The sequence below is a fragment of the Poecile atricapillus genome, chromosome 1 (assembly GCF_030490865.1).
Source record: "Poecile atricapillus isolate bPoeAtr1 chromosome 1, bPoeAtr1.hap1, whole genome shotgun sequence".
Taxonomy (NCBI): domain Eukaryota; kingdom Metazoa; phylum Chordata; class Aves; order Passeriformes; family Paridae; genus Poecile; species Poecile atricapillus.
Window position 1 is genome coordinate 149,288,876 of NC_081249.1, and position 12,982 is coordinate 149,301,857.

The window sequence follows — 12,982 nt, forward strand, 5'->3', positions numbered from 1 at the left end:
GGGGTGCACAGTGCTTTGTGTTTAAGCCATTGACCTTGTAATGTGATCACACGGACTTTTTGTAAATTAATCTTTCAGATCTTATGAGTGACATGTGAACTTTGACTTTATGGGCAAAAGACAGACTCCAGCTTCAGCAGAGTCACCTGTATCCCAAATGCATGATAAATTTACATAACTTTCTTTTGATAAACATGAGCCTTTTGGTGCTTTCATGTCTTTTACTAGGGGGAATATTATACTTTTTTTTTCCTTTTTGTGCTGTGGTGTACATCATTGAGTATAAATTGGATTGTCACAAGCTTAATTTAAAAATATATTTTAGCTATTCCTATTACAAGTATACATTCCAAAATATGCAGTATATTCCAAAATATACTGCAAAATATTAAATTTTCTCTGAGTTACATGGAGCTGTATCATTTTACATGTCTGTAATTTGTTTGTTGTTTCTAGAATTGTTTTAATTTCTCTAAAAGCAAAATTTCTTAGAATCAATATTTGCTCAGCTGTTTTGAATTGCATTTTACATATGAGCACATTCTGCAGAAAATGGTTGAAAAATTCAAACATTAAAATATTCTCCTATCATCAAGACATTATATTTTAAACCACCAGTCTTTTTACTATAAAGCCTTCTACATGAGTGTAGTTATTTTTTGTCCCTGGTGCAGGAAAGTTGGTATGCTTATGCTTAGTATATGCTGTTTGGGCTATCTGATTCCCTGTACCTCTGTCACCTGGCTTGTGGCATGCCCCTTGGTGATAAGGAAGAAATACAGGAACCTGCCCAGTGTGATTGTGTGACCTGTTGAATACCTGTGCTTCTAGTTACAGACATGCAACCATCTCTTACCTATAGGCATGGATTTACCAGGAAAAGTGAGTGGAGACAAGGAAAAGTGTACTACAGCAATGTGTTTTGTACCTTTTGGTCTATGGCTTCCATTGTCAAATCCACTTACTGCCTCTCTAAACTGAGTAAGGGGTTTCTTGCTTTTCACATATATGTATCTGTGCTTCTGATTACATGAACCAGGATAATAACAATAAGGAACTTCAACACTTGGAATACATGTACTTTTTTGGTTGTCCGTGCTACAAGACATGAGGAAAAGGACAACTGAAGATGCTGAAAGTGGATTTTATTGCTAAGGGCTAGGGAATTGAAAACTATTATAAAGTTAGTGGCAGAAAGTAGCCACAAAACAAAGGTTTTCCCTTGTTGCCTCAGAAGAAAAACAGAGAGGCTTGCTCTCTTACCTGTTTTTAAAATTTTTATGCTGCTTCTAGTTTGTCAAAGACATAAAATACATGGGTTTTGGTTATAATAATATATGAAATTTTTCATGCCAGCCGGAATGTGGACATTAGTACTGTTACACATTTACTTTGTTAGACAAGCCTGAGGAAAAAGTGTTTTAAAAAACAATCGAATCTGAAGTTTACTTTAACAACTAGACTTTCTGTGCAGTGCCTTTATAGTTAGAAAAAAAGAGAAATAACGTTATAATTTGCTTTTTTATGTGTCTTCATAAAAACAGCTGCCAAACATCAAGTGGTAAAAATAGATTAGCAGTTGTATTATCTTAGTCTCAGCTTTTTTAATGGTAACTGAGAATTTTCTGGTAATATATATTTGAATGTTTCAAGCTTTAACTCCTGTTCTTGTACTTACTGAAAGGTTTTGTGCCCCACCCCCTATCCAAAATCAAGAACGGGTGCAGGAAGGATGAAACTCCAAATAAAATGTTTTGCCTGGGGCAATATTGTTCATCACATTCTTCCTAAAGGCTTTTGGGTTTTCCTTTTGAATGGAAATACAAGAGCCAGATGCAGTTACCTCATTTCAAAATACCCTTCCATTCTTCAGTAAAGAAAAAGCTTGATATTATTCTCTTTCTTTTAAAAAAATGTTATTTCAGCGCTCCATAAAATACATGCCCTCACTGACAAACACAGCTACAACCTGACGTTCCCTGTAGAAACTTTGCACTTGCCTTGTGGCAACAGGCCCCACCAAACAGAACTGATAAAGAATTTTCTTTCTCTGGCCTCTCACAAGCAGAGACAGAGATGTGGCATAACTATCCATACCCTTACTCATTTATCTATACTTATGTACAGGGACCCTTAAAGACAGTTTCATAGATTTCAGATGGGATGTTCCTTTATGAGTGTAATTATCCATTCCATGAATTGAAAACTACAAAAATATTTCAGAAGCAATGAATGGGAACTTGATTTTTTTCCTTTTTTTTTAAAGAGACTTCATAGTCCTGAGACTGTGAGGTAGGATTCCATATTTGCAATTCACACAGCTACAAAGATTGACAGCTTCTCTTTTTTATTCCTATAAGTTGTGTAATTTTTGGTACTGTTAATGCCCTAGATTTTAGCAGTGCCACAATTGCACTAGAATCTTTGCTCCTTATAAAAAAAGAGAAAAACCCAAGCCTTTCTTTAAAACTGTAACAATTAAAAGACCAAAACAAGAAAAAAGTTATAGTTTCAACTCTACTAGACCTGATATTTTTGGAGAGGATGCTGTCTCTCAGTGTTTGAATTCTTGCATTTACCAATACATGGCAATACTGTGAGTGCTGTTATATTAAGCTTGTGGGAGAAAGACAATGAAATGCTAAGCCAGTGTGATACATTATGGGTCTAGTTATTTAAAGCTAGATAATAGATTTTCAATTCTATATTTCAACATATTTCTTCACAACAAGTTTCTGAAAAGTAGTATATTTTATTGTTTTTTCTGTGACTTGCCCAATTTCTTTTTTAATATTGATTTCTACTTCCTCCCATTCTCTTTTTTTGTTGAGTAGCCTTTTAAATATGTTGTCAGAAAGGCTTCAATGTTAAAAGAGTAATTAGTAAGCAAAATTATAAATGTTCTGTCTTTAAATTTTAGCTGGGTTGAATCTCAGTTCCTCGTGCTGCTGTCTCTCTGCTGCCTGTGAGGACCTTGAGGAACTACAGCTGACGTTAGCACTTGGCTGAGGCTCTTGATTTAGGTGATGTGAATGTGAAACAAAGAGAGGATGTCAAAAACTCTGTAATAAAACCACATTCATAAAAGAAACTGTGATCTACCTTAACTTGGATAACTGAGATTGTACCCTACCTATATTACTTCACTGAAGAACCCTGTGGGTTTCTGTATCTTCTTATTCTGAATATAGCAGACCTCCTTCATATAATTCTTCTGCTATCAGAAGATAATATTTACACTTTCAAAATATGTCCTGCAGATCAGGCTTACCATATACATTAATATCTTGTTTAGAAAAAGTCAATATTTAGAGGTGCCTGTTACAATTGATGCACAAGGCCAACCAGTCACTTTAAAAGATATCTCTAAAGAGCATCAGAAAATCGGGTCTGAAGCTTCTGTCTGTAGTTGCTTTAGATGAATTTTTATGGTCTGCTACTCCTTGGGCCAGTCCCTTCCATGTTTAGTAAGAATTAAGTACTCTTAATTGCATAGGTCACCTAGATCATGTGTTTGTGGGTTCTCTGTTTTCCCAGAATTATAGAAGGATAGAATGGTTTGGGTTGGATTTGAACCTCACCTAGTTCCAGCTTCCCTGCTGTGGCTAGGGACACCTTCTATTATAGACCAGGTTGCTCAGAGCCACATCTAACCTGGCCTTGAACACTTCCATTCTTGAACATTTTCTGTTCCTCCTCTATATTATAGACCTGTAAGCATTCTTAAAATCTCTGGATAGTTCATTGCAGTTTTAAAAATGCTGAATTTGAGGGTGATCCCATTATGCTACACTATTTCTCTGAAAAAAATATTAAGCCAATATGACAAAAAAAAAAAAAGGGAGGGGGGGGTTTTATAACAGAAAACAGCTGCAACCACATCAAGGCATTTTTGTCTACTCTACTGGCTTTGCTGAAAATTAAAGCCACAACTTAATATTCAAGGAAGAGATTTCTATGGAATGAAATCTGTTAAATGCTTAATAACAAACAGTTAAAAACACAAAATGAGATGTTTAGGACACTGGTTTTGAATGCTAAGGTAGTCTAGATTGCAGAAGTTCTGCTTCTTCAATAGGGGCTAGAAAATGAGTCTTATTCTGAGTAATGGATTTTAAGTACCAGTTCAGGAATTTGTGTCTTATGTTTTCACACACTGTCAGTGTGTTTAGTTAAAACCAGCTTGCTTCTAATATAAGAACTCTTGAAACTGTATGAAATCAAGTGCTCTAAAAACAGGGAGCTATCCATTTGTTGAGAAAGATTTTAGAAATGAAAATTTTTACAGTGACTCAAATATGGAAAAATACTTAGATTTTTTCTAACTACAAACACAGTAGATTAGAAGAGCTAAATTTTGAACTAATATGGAGCTAGAAGAGCTAAATTCTTGCAAAACGTATGTTGACAACCTTGGAGTAGATGGATTTTCAAATTCAAAGTGATTTAAATCAGAGACTTTTCTCATAGTATAGTGTTTAAATGAAGGAGGATTTACATAATGATTTATACAGCTTTTAAAATTCATAAACTTCGAAAATACATTCTCTAAGCAACACCCAACTCTAATTGTTTAGTGACTAGTAGGATATCCAGTTAAACAAGCTGTTTACATCAAGTCAGTACCTCTTCGCCTTAGCCAGGAAAATATATTTTGTGCACATTTAATTATACAATTTAATATATATTTATTTAGAATTTTACTTATTATATTTTGTTAAAGATGTTGATTAAAATTGCTTCCTTGGTTAATTCCTGCTTACTTGAAATTTGTGCCCTGCTGCTAATGATGGAAGCTGGAGTAAAACTGAGTAACAATGTTGAAACTTCACTAAAGAAAATTTTTATTATCCAGTATATGCAAAAGTCAAATATGCTATACATCCTCTGTTTTGACCTTAGGGGAAGTATAACTTTGATGCATAGGTCTTATGTTATATTAACTCCAAAATGACAGAAAAAGCCATCATGCTAATGGAAATAGATACTTTAATGAATTATATTTGATATTTTAAGTGTTTATGTTGAATCCAATACTGCTTAGGGTCTAAAGGTTAAAAATACCCTATTGGTTCAAATAATGAAAATAGAGCTTCAAAGTCATATATACTCAGTTGAGGAAAATGATGAGGCAGAGTAATTTTCCACTACTTGAAAAATACTAATTTTTTTATTACAATATGTGCCTGATAGAAATAGTAGAAACTTTAAGCTTTCTTTACTTTAAACTGCCTGATTTGACATTTTCAGTTTGTTTCCTTAAGTTACCTTTTTAAAACTTGGTGAGGGCATACAAATTTAGATTTTAGTGCCCATGGCTGAGAACTCATTAATATGTAAGTTCCTAGGAAAATGTAATGGAACCTGTAGATCAAAAAAGAAATGAAATTAATATTAAAATTTAGGGTAAAAAGTACAACTTGTAGCAATTCAGAAGTACAGCTTTTTGGGTCTTTAAAAATGATGGAATTATTTCCATAGGTTTCCAAGAAATAATTCCCACTTACAGCCATCCCACTTACAAACCTCTTAATTATACCCTCGTATATAGTACCATGTAAACTCTGCAGCCGTGAGCAATGTAGCTTTGTGTCTATAGTGTCAAATGAAAAGTAAATCATTGCAGAAGATCTTCTATCTTCCTTCTTTTTTTCTCCTCCAACTTCTGTTGCCTCTAGCAACCAGTTGCTTTCTCTTTCTGAAGTTTACAGAGTGTGGCATAGCTGATGAAACACACTTTTCCTTTATTAGCGCATTCAAGCCACAAGCAATTGACTTGATATTTTTGAGAGAGGTAAAATTAAAACAAGTGTTACGCCTCTTTGTAATGACTAAAATAGGCATGTTTATGACAAGTTCTTGGAGGCAAAACTGATTTAATTGGTTTTACCTGGATAACCTATAGGCTACCTTTAAAAAACTCTGATGCAATTATTATGTCTTGTCTCCACAGTGTTCACCTACTTTGCTACTCTAAATAAGATCAAAATTGTAGAAACTCATGTCTCTTTTAAATTTCTTTTAAAACACCTCTTTGTCAGAGAAAGAAGGGGAAAAAGATATTAAAAATCTAGGTTTTTTAATTTTAAATTTCTTGATGAAGTTTATTTTCTCTTCTAAAATTCTTAAATTGTTTTTTTATTGGAGATTTTATATTATTCCATGAGGCTGATCATCACTTTGATGTTGAGATTCTGATGGCTCATAATGTTACAAATTGAATTTTCTTTTCAGACAGTGATGTTACCAGATGCCCAATAATCTCCCCCTCTTTTTGTCTGGTGCTTCTGTTTTTTTGCCAAGATACTTCTGTACTTTCTGTGTTTTGGCTCTTAGCAGCAGCAGCTACCAAAAATTGACTAGTAGACCTTTTCATTTTGCCCTTACACAAACAGAAACAGTGGAAAAATAAAAGAAGGGAAAATTTAACTAACAGAAGGAAAGGGAGGGAAAAACAGAAGCAGGAGGTTTTCTCTATGGCTTAGGAATCCTGTTCATTCTTGAAGATATATGTCATTGCTGAAACACTGCAGAAGCCCACTAGACATAAGCACAGAACCACCAGATGGTAAATCATGATTGTAAGGAGCTCTTAATTTCTGAATCCATTATTCAGCTTTCAATCTCAATTTTTAACACTGTCAAATCCATACACATTACTGGCCTCTCAAAAAACATCCTCATTGAGTTGTGAGCATGTTTCTGGTCAACTCCCTTTAATATTTTCTGTCATTGCATTCTGAACTAACCCTTCTGAAGCAGCCATACAGAGGAAAGATTACCTTTTTTCTTTTGCCTTCATTAAGCTTTTTCTCGTAACACAGGCTTTGTAAGCACAAGCACAAGCAGCAAGCACCCACTAGAAGCAGTAAAATGACATGCTGAACACTTAATTTCTTTGTGAAAGCAGATGTGTGGGTCCCTGTACTGGGTTTGGCTGGGATATTAATGATTTCATAGCAGCTTGTAGGGTGCTGTGGTTTTGATTTGTGACCAAAAAGTGGCTGTAACTCGCCGATGTTTTAGTTGTTGCTGAACAGCACTTGCACAGCGTCAGGGCCTACTCTGGTTCTCACTTTGCCCTCCTAGGGAGTAGATTGGGGATGTGCAGCGTGCTGGGATCCAGACAGATGACCCAAATTAACCAAACAGATACTCCATACCAATGCATATAATCTTGTGCGCAGTAATAAAAAGGGAAAAGAGTGGGTCCTACAAAGTTAACCATTTTTTTGCTCAGAATTGGCTGGGTGTTGGTATACCCACGGGAGATACTGAGTGATTGTCTTTGCATTGCTTTTTTTGTTATCTTTCTCTCTCTTTGCTTATTAAACAACTAAACAATTTTTATCTTGATCCACAAGTTTTATTGCTTTTACTCTTCCTTTCCTTTACTCTTTTTGTTCTTCCTTTCCTCTTTCCCACTGGGTTGAGGGGGTGGGGAGCAAGCAAGCATCTGTGTGGTGTTTAGGTACCTGCTGGGGTCAATCCACAATGGACATAGTACATCAATTTAGATCAGTTTACAAGTTATGGACACCAAACTGACTTCTGTGGTGCAAAAGAACTTTGGGCTTTCAACATTTCTGGAAATTGTAAGAAACTGTTCCACAGTGAGATGATATGTGTGGTTTGTATGCAGCATATTAATGATATTTCACAGTTGCCCTGGCTGGTGCTGTTCACAGACAAGTACATGATGCTTGGGTGTGATGCAGAAAGGTGAGACCTTGGAGTTCATGGTACACATCTAGTCGAGTAATGTGGAGATAAAAGGTGAGGGTTGATTTTTCAAAGCAGAATGGAGCTGTTTGAGAAACTGTCGAAAAAATATTAAATAACTAAAACTCTAAAAACTTCCCTGGGATGATCTGTCAAAAATCTGAACTTTGTCTCAATAGATCAGTATTCTGTTAAAATGGAGTAGTTTTACCAGGAAGAAAGCAGCTACCTTAGAATTGCCTGTTGCAGTCTCACACACCAGTAAAAATGTCAGCAAATTAAGCATCAAAGTAAATTATTTCAAACAAATAAAGTATCATGAGAACTACTGATTGCAGCACTTTAAGGAACAAAATTTCCATGTTTATAGATATGCCAGCTGCATAGTCCTTAAATATCCTGACTTTGTAGTACTTATTGCTACGTGTCATTTTATGATTATTTACTATAATTAGAAATAATCCTGACATGTTAGCTTTCTCCCCATGGTAAAATCTGATAAGGGCTTTCAGTGTTACTCTGTTTTTGTTACTGTATAGGTGTAGAAAGAAAGCCTAAAGATTTGAACTTGAAAACTTGTAGTCACAGCAGGGCTGTCCACAGCAAAGTACAAGTTTGCATTCCTACCACATGCAGTAAGGTTTTCTCTATAGACTCCTGTCACGGAGGAATTCATCAAGGAACAAGAAATCTTCAGTCAGAGGAGGGCCACAAGTGTGTGAAAAGCTAACCACACATAAACAGTTAAGGTCATTAGCAGGCTCCTAAACTCCTGGCTAGGAATTAGTTTTTTGGATCATTAACGATAAAAAAGCCTAGGAAATGAATAGGACTCAGTGTCCTATTAAAAATTAGCCAGAACAATTAAAAGGTTTTCTAGTTTTTAATGGGAACCAGACCTGATACCTAATTTTCCTTTGTCTAGTGGGCCGTTTCTGCATTTTGAATGACACTCACTTTATGTCCTTGTATTTTTAAAGAAATGTCTAGAAGTATTTATTCTGGATAGGAGTTGTAAATTATTTACAATGAGGGGAGTGAAAGCTTGGGAGATGTTGAATCCAGTGTCTCCCTAAGACTGTGTTACTGATTCCAAGTCATGACTCTGAACTATTACAGTTGGTTGTGACTGGATTGCTTCTGATGTGTGCAAATATATACTCTGCAGACTCCTAATACAGTTGTTGTATTATGCAATTCCATGAGTTCAAATGCTCATTTGATTGCAAATGCACAGACGTTTTTCTTTGAGATGTCTATCCCTACGGTGTTTCCCTAAACTTGGTTTCCTGATTTTAACAGCAGCCTTTCTGCTTTCATTTCAATGTAAATTCCTGGCTGCTGAGTGGATGACTGATGGCTATTTATCTTCTCCTTCACTGTGTATTTTTCCTTAAGCTTATAGTCATGTCATGAGTTTGGCAAAAGAAAATAATAGTGTGCCTTTAGTATTTTAAAATGTAATTTTTGGAGAGGTTTATTAAATACTTTCTTTATCTTTACACGCAAGTCTTACAAAAAAACCAAAGGGGGAGAGAGAGAGAGAGAGAGAAAGAAAAAGGAAGGAACAAAGAAATGTTTTACACCGTCTGCTTTGGCTGCAGGCCTGCCACTCTGGAGAAAAACAAGCCCACTAATTCCCAAACTTTTTAACTCTATAGTTGTTATATTCATTTCCCTCCCCATGTGCCTTAGGCTCTAATCTTACCACGTACCCCTCTGGTAATAATCAAGGTAATCTATGAATACAAGCCATATGATTTTCCTGAAAAAAAAAAAAAGAAAAAGAAGAAAAAAAAAACATGGGATGAGGGAAAATGGTCTGCAGATAGGTGAAATAAAAGGACCAAAGGAAGGCAGGACAAGATGTTCTTCCTCACAATGTAAATTTTGTACTGATCATTCATTTGCTTCATATACATAATTCCTTTCTGCAGTGAGTGAATTGCCCTGTCATTAACATAAAATTAGCTCCAAATTATCTTGGCCAAGAGCTTTGAAATATGTTAGTATAGAACCACACACTCAAAACCATGTGAGAATCCATGTGGGTTTCCAGATGTGAGAATCTTCTGTGTTACAAATATAGTTGTGTTTACACAGTATAATCTGCTCTTTGGATATACTCTCAATGCAGCTGTGCTCCCAGTAGTGCTCTCTTATGTTATGCTCTTCCTGTGTGAATGCATCTTATTTCTTACAATGAGTCCATGCTGATAATCACTGCTTGGAAACAAATGCTGTCCTGCAAATTAAAATACTTTTTCAATAAATTGAAGGACTTCGGCATGAGCTAGTAGATTAGAAATGAAAACTTGAAAAATTTCATGTTTAATTTTTGATTCATCATAATGTTTTGCTGCTAATTGTTTATTCAAGTTATTTTTGATTTACTTTTCATCAGTGAGTTCTTTCTGCACTAGGATTAAAATTTAGAAGACTAACTAAAATTTGAAGATGTAATATTTTACATGTTTTCTATGTTCCACTTAAGGTTGTAGTTTGATTGCAGTTAATATTATCAAAAATAAAAATATTGATACCAAGATTACTTGAATCTCAATATAATTAGCCAATTCTTGTTTATCAAAATAAAGATCTCTACCCATAATGATAGTCTGTTGATGCTCTTTTTCTTTCCTTTCTTTTTCCATGTTTAAAAGCCCTCAACATCTTGATTTCTTTAATGCAGTTGTCTTCTGTTTTATGTGTAAGAAAGAAACTTGGAGTATATTTGGGAAATAAATTGATTCTGCAGGAAAAGACTACTGGGTTAAATAACTCTATAGAGCTGAGTTTATGCACATCAGTTAGTGCTTGAACTGTACAATATTCGGTCTGTAGCAGTGATTATTAGCTATTATTAATGTTTGACTGTATAAGTACAGAATGATGACTGAAGGTAACTTAAAATGTCATTCTTGTCCACTTTTTAGTGTCATCTTGTAATTTTTAATAGCCATAAGTTTTTCAAAGAAATATTCCTTCTTTCCTGACTGAAAACTGTCCCTATTGTGGAACATGAATAATCAGTTTTCAGGTGTAATCCATACACCCTGTGGTACCTTGGCTGTAGCCAAGTCATGTCATATATATCAAACAGAATAGCATGACTCCTGTAGTTGGATCAGAAACCCTCAGGGAAAAAAATATCAGCTAAACATCTGATACTGATCTCTCCTCTGAAATGACAGTAGCTCCATCCTCTAGCACAATGTAAAGTAAATTCTGCGTAGAAATCATTGCACAATGAATAAAATTTTTGTTTTATATAAATCACTGTAGCCTAAAGGTTCTTTAGTATGTCAGTTGATCCTTTGTGTCTTGGAGGTTGGGTAAAACTGAGATTTTGATTGTAGAAAGCATTTTTCTCTATTAAATGTTGCATAGCATTTCCAACATTTTTAATGTATCTTATGATATCTTCTATAGCTCCTATTTCATGGGCAAATGTATTACACATATCTAAAAACAGTCTTGTCCTTATTACTGTAATCTTTAAATTGTCAGGGAATATTGTGCTACTATGTTTTCAGGAGCATTAAGGATTGTAAAAGCTGGAAGTCACTCCCTATTGCTAGCCTCTAAGCAAAATATCCTTTGCTATTCTTCACCATAACCAGCTAATATCAGTCATTATCTTTAATATCAAATTTTAAGAAATGTCCAGTAAAGGAGACCTGTGTGATAAAAATGATGGGAGTGTGTCAGTCTCTGAATAAGAAATTAACTGAAAAGATATATCTGCTAGCTATGCAAGCAGTGACAGCTTGAAGGAAGCACTAGAACTGTCCTACAGAAGCTATGGAACTTTCTTCTATCACATGCCATGGGTACTACTTGCCATGGTAGGTAACTGGTGTGTTTTGTGTCCCATGGTTGAGAGAGAGACTATGTGGCATTTCTACCTGAGAGGCTGGTATTATTTCAGTGAGTATGTGACAGGCTTTGTGGGCTGGTGCTGTCCAAAACCACTTCTAACCCCAGCTGCATTGCCCCAACAGTCTTCTAGCCACGTGCTATTTTGCTTTCAATAACTAAAACCTTAAAGAGTCTGTATGTGTGTGTGTGTGTGTCTGTATGTATTCACAGCAAACCAAGAAATATGAAAAGTATCTGCTCTGCTAATAAAAACCAGTCAGATCTCATGGAAGACTATGCAAAATCATAGACCTCTCAGTGCCTTGTGGACATCGAACTTCTTTCCTAACTTTCATTACAGAATCTATCTAGAACCTAGTGAGGATGCTGCATAAATTTTGTGATTATGGAAATGTATATTTAAATTCAGTTTGACTTGAAAAACATTGATATTTGTTCAAGGATTCTGCCAGTGTGTCTCTCAAGCTGTTTTATGGCACTGCTTTTCATTAATTATATTTTGACAGAAGAAATTCTCGCCTTTTTTTTTTCAGACTGAAGAACAAATGAGCCTCTCTGAAGAGCAGATTAAGACCCTTCTGGAAGAATGTATGCAGCCTCAGAGAACAATAAGTAACGTTACCATGCCACAGTCTCAGGAATCTCTTTCTTTTGGATTAAGTCCCCCTTGTTACACAAGTCAAGACTCCACTCTTCACTCCACATCTAGTCTTTCCAAAATGTTAGTTGAAGACCATATTGTAGGGATGTTAATGGCTCAGGAAAAGGCTGGCCTTGAAGACAAAAGCTTATGTGTTAATGCAGAGAGCAAAATCCCTGGCTACTATATCAGCAAAGCATTGGCTGGTAGTCACTTATCAAAGGATTCACTGGCCCAAACAGAGGAACCTGATGACCTAGAAGGTTTACAGAAGATGGAAGATAAGAGTATTACTGAAGGTTACTTTATGTCAAGAGCACTCAGCACAAAAAGATTGAAGAAACCTTCTTTCTTGGGTGAACCATTATATTGCATCAGCATGAACAATGAGCCATCCACAGAGGCTGACATTCTCAGCATACCACTGCAAACCAAAGGAGGTGAGACTCTTAACAACCCTTTAGAATAGGCTTTTGATTATAATGAAAAACCTAAGCAGGTTCTCACCAAAGGTATGCACCAATACACACTGATTATTATGGTGGGACAAGAATGATCTTTTAGAAAACATGAAACTGTGCCAAAAGTAATGCACACAAAATAACAGAATGTTTATTAAAATTCTTACTCTGAAATAATTGACTAGGAGTTTTATAAAATATATCATTGATGATGATTAATTCTGTCAACTGGAAAACAGTGTTGAAAATGCATATAGATAACTTTTTGGTAGTAGAA

At 35.3% G+C, this 12,982-nt stretch overlaps 1 protein-coding gene across 1 annotated transcript in view; it reads left to right on the plus strand.

Annotated features, from left to right (window-relative positions):
• The window catches only part of FSIP1 (fibrous sheath interacting protein 1), a 66,728-nt gene extending 54,015 nt beyond the window's left edge, over positions 1–12,713 (plus strand). The window contains exon 12 of the mRNA XM_058829721.1: positions 12,138–12,713. Coding sequence (XP_058685704.1) covers positions 12,138–12,713 — 576 coding nt within the window. The remainder of the gene's footprint in view (positions 1–12,137) is intronic.
• The last annotated feature ends 269 nt before the right edge of the window (positions 12,714–12,982 follow it).